This window comes from Pipistrellus kuhlii, unplaced genomic scaffold (genome assembly GCF_014108245.1).
Source record: "Pipistrellus kuhlii isolate mPipKuh1 unplaced genomic scaffold, mPipKuh1.p scaffold_m20_p_1, whole genome shotgun sequence".
NCBI lineage: Eukaryota > Metazoa > Chordata > Mammalia > Chiroptera > Vespertilionidae > Pipistrellus > Pipistrellus kuhlii.
Genome location: NW_023425404.1, coordinates 12,230,572 through 12,239,748, shown reverse-complemented (window position 1 = coordinate 12,239,748; position 9,177 = coordinate 12,230,572). Strand labels below are relative to the sequence as shown.

Here is a 9,177-nt window from a genome sequence, read left to right as displayed (position 1 = left end):
GGGGGAAGGAGGGAGAGAGAGAAACATCAATGTGAGAGAGACACATCGATTGGTTGCCTTCTCTATGGCTCCCCTAATCCAGACTGGGGATCAAACCTGGGACCCAGATATTGCAACCCAGGTATGTGCGTGGGCGACTAACTACTGAGCAACACTGACCAGAACAATCGAGGACATTCTTGAGTGAACCTAGCCTTTTTTTTTTTTTTTTTTTTTTTTTTTTCTCTAACTGCAACTGCATGGTGGTAAAGCAGGTAATGACTTCTAGCACAATTTGATTTATACTAAAGTACCGCCGTTTTAATCAAGTGTTTATACAGTGAAAAAGGCAACTATCTTAGTGTTGGCTTAGTATATCTTAGTATTATTATAAAAATAGCTTAACTTGCAGACCCCCTAAAAAAGTCCCAGGAATCCCAAGTATGGTCCTTGAGAATCACTGTTCTAGGGAAAGACAGGGCAACTTTGGTTACATGTGATTGTAAATCTTTACCAGGTACAGAGGTACAGCTTTGATGGCTGTCTTCTCTATAGTACTAGATCAGTGGTCGGCAAATGGCGGATCTTTGGCCCCTTGAGTTTTTAGCAAAGGCCAGCTTAGGAATACCCTGATTGTAAGTTAATAACAATGTACCTACCTATATAGTTAAAGTTTACAAAATTTGGCTTTCAAAAGAAATTTCAATCGTTGTACTGTTGATATTTCAATCGTTGGCTCTGTTGACTAATGAGTTTGCTGATCACTGTACTAGATAATACTCGAATATATATAATACTGACACTTGAACAGTACTTCACAATGAGCAGGCACTGTTCTAGGGGTGGATATAAAAGTGTGTGTATCTGTCTCCCTTCTTTCCTTTCATTGTTTCATTTATACCTACAACAACCCTATAAGGTAGGTTTTTGTTTTGTTTTGTTTTGTTTTTTAAACACAGGGAAAGAACCTGAAGCTTAGAGAGGTTAAGTGACTTCTTCAGAGCCCAGACCAAGCTCTTGGTACCCCTGAAGGACGAAATAAGCACTGGGAGGAAATGGGGGTGGTTCACATTATTTTCAGGGAGAAGGTCCAGGGCTGGATGGGGCACCATTGCCAGTGCCATCCGGGCCCTTGTCCTGACCTCTGCCCTCTGCCCTTTGCCCTGGCAGGATGACATCCCGGGAGCAGCTGGTGCAGCAGGTCCTCCAGGAGCTGCAGGAAGCGGTGGAGGCCGAGGGCCTAGAGGGTCTGGTGGGCGCCGCTCTGGAGGCCAAGCAGGTACTGTCCTCCTTCGCCCTCCCCATCTGCCGGGAGGGAGGCCCCGGCCGCCAGGTGCTGGAGGTGGACTCGGTGGCCCTGAGCCTGTACCCGGAGGACGCCCCCAGGAGCATGCTGCCGCTGCGGTGCCGGGGCGGGGGCAGCCTGCTGTTCGAGGCGGCCAGCACGCTGCTGTGGGGCGACGCGGGCCTCAGCCTGGAGCTGCGGGCGCGCACCGTGGTGGAGATGCTGCTGCACCGCCAGTACTACCTGCAGGGCATGATCGACTCCAAGGTGATGCTGCAGGCCGTGCGCTACTCGCTCTGCTCCGAGGAGTCCCCCGAGATGACCAGCCTGCCGCCCGCCACGCTGGAGGCCATCTTCGACGCGGACGTCAAGGCCACCTGCTTCCCCGACAGCTTCTCCAACGTGTGGCACCTGTACGCCCTGGCCTCCGTCCTCCAGCGCAACATCTACTCCATCTACCCCATGCGCAACCTCAGGATCCGGCCCTACTTCAACCGCATCATCCGGCCCCGCCGCTGCGACCACGTGCCGGCCACGCTGCACATCATGTGGGCGGGCCAGCCGCTCACCAGGCACCTCTTCCGCCACCAGTACTTCGCCCCCGTGGTGGGGCTGGAGGAGGTGGAGGCTGAGGATGCTAGTTGCCTGGCCTCTGCTCCTCCAGCCTCAGCTCCCCCTGCCCCGGGCCCTCCGGCCCCTCCTGCCCCTCCTGCCCCGGCTCCTCTGGCTCCTCTGGCTCCTCCTGCCCCTCCAGCTGCAGCTCCGGCTCCAGCTCCGGCGCCGGCGCCCCCACCAGCCAAGACCCCGGAGCTGCTCCCCCAGGAGCCTGGCCTCAGCTACTCCCACTTCCGCGAACGCTACAGCGTCACCAAGAGCACCTTCTACCGCTGGCGGCGCCAGTCCCAGGAGCACCAGCAGAAGCTGGCCACCCTCTGCTCGGCCAAGCGTGTCCTGCAGGACAGTGCCCACCGCGGGGGCATCATGTCCCTGCAGCAGTTCCTCCAGCGGTTCCCCGACATCTCCCGCTCCACCTACTACGCCTGGAAGAACGAGCTGCTGGGCCCTGGCGTCTGCCAGCCCCCGGCCCCCAAGGAGGAGCCGGAGCAGCTGCCGGAGGAGCCGGCGGCCCAGGGGCTGGGGTGCTCCCTGCTGCCCGTGTCGAGCCCCGGGATGGTCCTCATGCAGCGGGCCAAGCTGTACCTGGAGCACTGCATCTCCCTGAACACACTGGTGCCGTACCGCTGCTTCAAACGCAGATTCCCCGGCATCTCCCGCTCCACCTACTACAACTGGCGCCGCAAGGCCCTCCGGAGGAACCCCAACTTCAAGCCGGGCCCCGCCCTCCCCACGGCCCAGGCTCCCCAGCCAGCAGCAGCATCTGTTGTAGAGGAAGAGGCTCTGCTCCCTGAGAAGGCTGAGGTGGGAGAGGGGCCAGGGAAAGCAACAGGTGTGGTAGGGGGGTCCCCCGCCCCCCAGGAGTTCCTGGCCCCGAGGATGCCCCTGTCCCGCCGGCAGAGGCGCCTGCGCAGGGCTGCCCGCAAGCAGGTGCTCAGCGGGCATCTCCCCTTCTGTCGTTTTCGCCTGCGCTACCCTAGTCTGTCCCCGTCCGCCTTCTGGGTCTGGAAGAGTCTGGCCCGGGGTTGGCCCAGAAGCCTGTCCAAGCTCCAGGCCCAGGCTCCTCCTGCCTCGGGCAAAAGGGGGGTGCAGGAGGCTGAGGCCAAGCAAGAGGAAGGGGCTGGCCAAAATGTGGCCGCTGCCGTGGCCCCGGCTGCAGCTCCTTCAGGAGAGGATCCAGGGAAGGCCCAGGGGGGTCCTTCCCGAGAGAGGGCCCTGCCAGAGGGGGCCCCGGCCCAGGGATGGCCCCACAGCAGGTCCTGGCCCAGCCAGCCAGTGGCGGCGGCCGCCGGTGGCAGGGACAGCCAGATGCTGATGATGGACATGCTCGCCACCACCAAGTTCAAGGCTCAGGCCAAGCTCTTCCTGCAGCAGTGCTTCCAGTCTAAGAGCTTCCCCTCCTACAAGGAGTTCAGCGCCCTGTTCCCCCTCACCGCCCGCTCCACCTACTACATGTGGAAGCGAGCCCTGTTCGACGGCCTCACCCTGGTGGACGGCTGACAGGCCGAGCAGAGGGGCGGGAGGGAGGGGGCCAGTCTGGAGAGGGCCAGGGACCCGAGGTGCTTGGTCAGGATGCGTCTTGTTCTGGTTCCCACGGTGTCTACCCTGAACCCAAAGGCAGGTTTGTGTTGTTTCTTGGCTCCAGGGCAGAGAGAGCCACACGTCAGCCATTTTGTCTGCTGCAGAGTCCCAGGACCAGAGGGCTCTCTTCAGTTGTTTGCCCTTCTTATTTTGATGGTGTCTTGGTTTTTAGTCTTGTTTTTTTTTTTTTTAATTTTGATTTAAGTTGGATGGCTGGGCCCACTTGGCTAATATTGGAAGCTCTATGTGTTGGAGGGAGGTCTGGAAGAGGGTTGGTTAGCTAAAGCTGCTTTCGGTTTCTTTTGTTGTTGTTTTTTTCTTCCTGGGGACAAAAGGAGCATTATAGCATGGCCATCTGCCTCTTGGGCAGAATATGCATCTTCAGTTCCTTCTGGGACTTGGCACTCTCCTTCCTCAAATACATCTCCCTAAGGAGCATGAGAGATCAAATGCTGGCAGAGGCCTCTGAGTGGCATCCCCCTGGGAGAGGGAGCCAGGCTCGGTGTGAGCAGGAGCAGGATGTATAGGAAGAACAAGGGCCTCTGAGGGCTGGCGCGGTCCTTGCCAGCCGCGTGGTCAGGGTGGAGGGAGAGGCGCTGAGTCTCTGCTTGTGGGTGCCTGGCCCATCCTCTCGGGAACCCCTGTCTTTGCGGAGCCCCTCCGTCAGGGCCTGTGCCCCACCTGCAGGGAGGGACCACTAGGTGGCCAGGCAGGCGAAGTACTTGAATTTGCATTGCCCAAGGATGAAGTTGGAAAACTAAAGAAATAAAACGATGTGGTGCCCACAGCCCTTGGTCTCTGGTGTTTGTTCTGCTGGGATAAAACTGCCCGTTCGACATTCCCCTCGGAGTCTCAGAGGGATCATTTCTCTGTCTTGCTGGGACACACCTAGGTCCATGGCTTGGAGAATGAGGGGGCAGATGATTCTGGGCATTCTGTATAGAAATGGATTTAATTAAAAGTGGGTGTTCTTTCAGCTGGGGGCGGGGCTATAGCTACCTGGAAACTTGCCTCCCGGCAAGGGGAGAAAACTGGCTAAGTGCACTCAGAGGCCAGGCCACGGAGAGGGTCAAGGCTGCCCTGAGCCCAGGCAGGATGGGCCCAGGCTTTGATAAGAAAACAGATTAGTTTGCATGTCCCTCCCTCCAGTGGGGCTGAGCTTCACGGCCAGGCCTTTGCTTGCTGTCTGGCTTCCATGAGGTTTGGGGGAGCCATCCTTTGTTCTATTTTTTTCACTTCCACATCCAGTCCATCAGCAAAGCCTGCTGACTCTGACTCCAAAATATGCCTAGAATTCCCTCTCTCATGCTGCTGCCGCCATTTCTCCTGGTCCACATGTCAGCTCCCTACAAGTCTTCCTGCTCCCACTCTTGCCCCACATAATCTGTTCTCCATAGAGCAGCCTGAGAGATCTTTAAATAAAACCTCACTCTGTCCCTTTTTTGTCTAAAGTGTTAAGTGTCTTCCCTTTACTCAGAATTCTTTGCACTGCCTTACAAAGGCCTTCATAAACTGGCCCCTGACTTAAAAAAAAAAAAAAAAAAAAGCTTTTATTGATTTCAGAGTGGAAAGAAGAGACAGAAACATCAATGAGAGAGAAACATCAGTTGGCTGCCTTCTGCATGCCCCCTACTGGGCAACGTGCCATGATGAGAATTGAACCGTGACCTCCTGGTTCATAGGTCGACATTCAATCACTGAACCATACATTCAAGCAGTGGTAATATGTGGTTAGCATTATGGGACAGATAAAATGAGTAAGGGTTGGGGTACGGGGGGGAGGAATACTGAGACGTAGGCATGGGCTGGGCTGACTCTTAAGCCTTCTCTTGTGCCACTCTTGCCTATCACAATCACACTGGCTGCCTCTGATCTTGAAAATGCTACACTTACTTGGTCTAGATTGCTTTTCCTGATGTTTTTCTTATTTATGTGATTATTAGCCTCCCCTCCCCCCATTAAAACAAGTCGTCTCCATGAAAGGTAGGGCTTTTTCTTGGCTTTCTTTTTTTTTTTTTTTTAAATATATTTTTATTGATTTTGTACAGAGAGGAAAGGAGAGAGATAGAGAGTTAGAAACATCGATGAGAGAGTCATCTATCAGCTGCCGCTTGCACACCCCCTACTGGGGATATGCCCGCAACCAAGGTACATGCCCTTGACCTGAATCGAACCTGGGACCCTTCAATTCCCAAGCCGACGCTCTATCCATTAGCCAAACCGGTCTTGGCTCTTGGCTTGCTTTCACCACTATACTCCCAGCAGGAAGATTAGTTCCTGGCACATTAAAGGTGCTACAGTCCATTCAAAGAAGGGATGAATGAAATCCTAACCAATCCCACTTCCTAAACATTTCTCATTGACCATTTTTCTCCGTCCACATTGTCACCCCCTAATCTAGGCCAGCAGCTGAGCTCATTTCTGTTCCGTGAATTTTCAAATGGACTCTGCCTCCACTCAGACTATCCCATTTCATCCTCCTGACGAAGGCCAGAATGATCTAACTAAAATCTTAACCCATTACTCGATTTCCCATTGCCCTCAGCACAGAATTCAAACTAATGAGGCCCACCAGCCTGGCCCATTCCTATGTCTCAGGCTTATTCCCACCTCACACCCCTGCCCCAACCCTTACTCATTTTATCGGTTCCATAATACTAACCACACATCGCCAGTGCTTGTCTTTCTCACACTGTGAACCCCCAAAGCAAGTTACTTTGTAGTCCCTTACCTTTCCGTGAAGGGACTTGACTGCTCCTCCTATTTGGCTTGCAATGGCTGCCTATAGCCAGAAGGTGGCAATCTGATGCCACAAGAGACAGATTCAGGATTTCCAGTAGGCTCAGCAGTTTCCAACTCCCAATCTACTCCTGTCTGGTTTGGCTGTCAGAGGGTGACTCCAACCTTGCTCCTGAGAACGGCCCTGCTTGGGGCTCTGTGTTTTCTTATTTTTCCTATTCTCTGCTCTCTTTGAACCAAAGCAGATCTGATGGCAGGAACAGTGTTTCACTAGGGCAGTGGTCGGCAAACTCATTAGTCAACAGAGCCAAATAGCAACAGTGCAATGACTGAAATTTCTTTTGAGAGAGAAATTTTTAAAATTTCTAACGTTGCAAAACAGACTCGCCCAGGCAGTGGTATTTTGTAGAAGAGCCACATTCAAGGGGCCAAAGGGCCGCATGTGGCTCTCGAGCCGCAGTTTGCCGACCTCGGCACTAGGGGATCTAAAAACCACCTGGATGGAAGACCCTGGGGGAGCTTGTTAGTGGGATTCCAGGGCCCCACCCAGATCTACTGATTCTCACCGTAGACAGTGAAGAGGGTGAGTTACTCAGCCTTGCTTTCTCCATCTGTAAAATGGGGATTACAGTGATGTCTATAATATTGTACCTTGCTAGGTGAGCATTTGCTGTTGGTAAATTACGTGGTCTAGTTTGAGAACCCCTGGGTTTTTAAGAGGAAGCTAATGCCTAAGGAGGACTTGCTCAAGGTAGGTTACATCTAGATTTAAGACACTCCCATCCGAAAACCGATAGGTCTTCTGTCAGAGACCAGCACTGAGCCCCAGACACGTAGACAGATAAGATAAAACTGATAAAGTCAGTATTGATTTGGACAAGGTTTTATAAGTCTGGTTAAATTATTCTTATATAGAAAAGCAGGGCTGTTGTTTTTTTAAATAATCTGCTTAGAAAGACAGAAACACATAAGCAGTGACTATGTTTGCTAAGAATATTTCATGATGGTTTTGAAGTTGACATTTGCTGAAATTACTTGTATTTTTTTTTGCACCAAATTTTATCTCTGATGCACGTGTAGAAATGCCATTAAAATGAACAATGAATAAAGGGAGAAAACAATATTTGAGGTTAGCTTTATATTTCCCAACATCTTGTGCTCTTTCTAAACAATATATTTTATTGATTTTTTTACAGAGAGGAAGAGAGAGGGATAGTTAGAAACATCAATGAGAGAGAAACATCGATCAGCTGCCTCCTGCACACCCCTTACTAGGGATGTGCCTGCAACCAAGGTACATGCTCTTGACCAGAATCGAACCTGGGACCTTTCAGTCCGTAGGCCAGTGCTCTATCTACTGAGCCAAACTGGTTAGGGCTATCTTATACTCTTATAAAGTTACACTGGTTCTGAAAAATTTGAATATAAAAGCTTTACAATAAAACAATCATGTCAAATGTGAATAATTTTAAAATATTTTTTATTTATGTATTTACCCCCTGGGGGCAGGGTCCTGTATTTGGTGGCAGTCATCCTGTCTACTATAATACATGAAGCTCCTTCAATATTTATCTGGAGTCTAGCACACAGGCCCCTGGGTAGCTCTTGGGCCCCAAGCATCCACCTCATATCTCAACTGCCTCTTCTGGATGGATGTGCCACCAGCACCTCTGACAATCTGGGCTCATGCTCCCATTTCCCACCAACCTGTTCTCTCTCTTTCACCCTGGCTGCTGCCAGCGTCAGGTTACCAGCTGAGCTGGCTAAGAAGCGGGGCATCGTCCTAGAATGTTCCTTCCACATCTCCATTCCACCAGGACCCTAGGAATATCGCACGGTTCATAAGATTCCACGCTGCTGGGCTGTCACAGGAAGAGAATTTGATTGGTCCAGTCCACCCTACACCGACCCCCTTTCCACTGAGCACAGCTCTCAAGCCAGGTCATAAGTGAGGCCACTCTCCTGCCCACGTCTGGTCCGGGCTGTGGCTGCATCAGCTTTGCTCACAAAGGGGTCTGGCAGATGTCATAGGCTCCTCTCCAGCAACTCACGATAGGCTGAGCCCTGTGCCATGTAAACTGAGGCTACAGAGCCATTTGGCCTCAGCTCTTGTCCTCACAAGAGGGTTTCCTGGCAGCTGTGGTCTGACACCATGGGATGGAGGCTTCCATATGCAATGCACAGACAAGCACCGTGGGGTTGCGAGGGAAGCATATGCTGGCTTGGGCATCTCATAGTTCATCTTGACACCCCTCCCAACCTGGAGCTTCCTGAGGCCAGCTCTGCTCTGTGGACAGCAGGCTGCCTGAGGGTCTCTAGGAAACGCCTCAATCATTTCCCAGATGATCCTGGTCGCTGACTGTAAATACCCCTGCGTGGCCGAAACCGGTTTGGCTCAGTGGATAGAGCACCGGCCTGCGGGCTGAAAGGTCCCGGGTTCGATTCCGGTCAAGGGCATGTACCTTGGTTGTGGGCACATCCCCAGTAGGGGGTGTGCAAGAGGCAACTCATCGATGATTCTCTCTCATCGATGTTTCTAACTATCCCTTTCTCTTCCTTTCTGTAAAAAAACTCAATAAAATATATTTTAAAAAATACCTCGGTGTGGTGGCTGTGCGGGAGGATGGGAAGCTGAGGGAGAGGTGCTCTGATCCGAGGCAGCTGTGAGGAGGGGGCTGAAAGGCCTAGGGAAGCCACGTTGGGGAATGTGTTTCAGGGGAGCCCCTGCCTGCCCGGGGTGCTGTCTGCCTCCCTCACTGGCTTGACTTCTACAAGAAGGTTCCTGTGTGATTTCTCCTGCCCAGCCCTGGCTGAGGACACCCCAGGATGCCTGGGGAGTGTCACTGACGGGTACCTCAATGTTCCCATCACTGGCTTATCTCCTGGAAGAGGAGGAAGGAAGCTTTCAGGGAGATGAGGAGTGTCGGAAAGTAGGTTTAATGGTATAAAAAAAGCTTCCGTAGAAAATGGCTTTGAAA

General features: G+C 52.5%; 1 protein-coding gene across 1 annotated transcript; it reads left to right on the top strand.

The window, feature by feature from the left end:
* The first annotated feature begins 1,085 nt into the window (after window positions 1-1,085).
* On the top strand, window positions 1,086-3,379 carry VRTN (vertebrae development associated). Its single transcript, XM_036459140.2, has 2 exons — window positions 1,086-1,907; window positions 2,019-3,379. Exons 1-2 carry the CDS (start codon window positions 1,151-1,153, stop codon window positions 3,377-3,379), a joined length of 2,118 nt encoding a protein of 705 aa, XP_036315033.1. The 5' UTR covers window positions 1,086-1,150.
* Window positions 3,380-9,177: the final 5,798 nt, after the last annotated feature.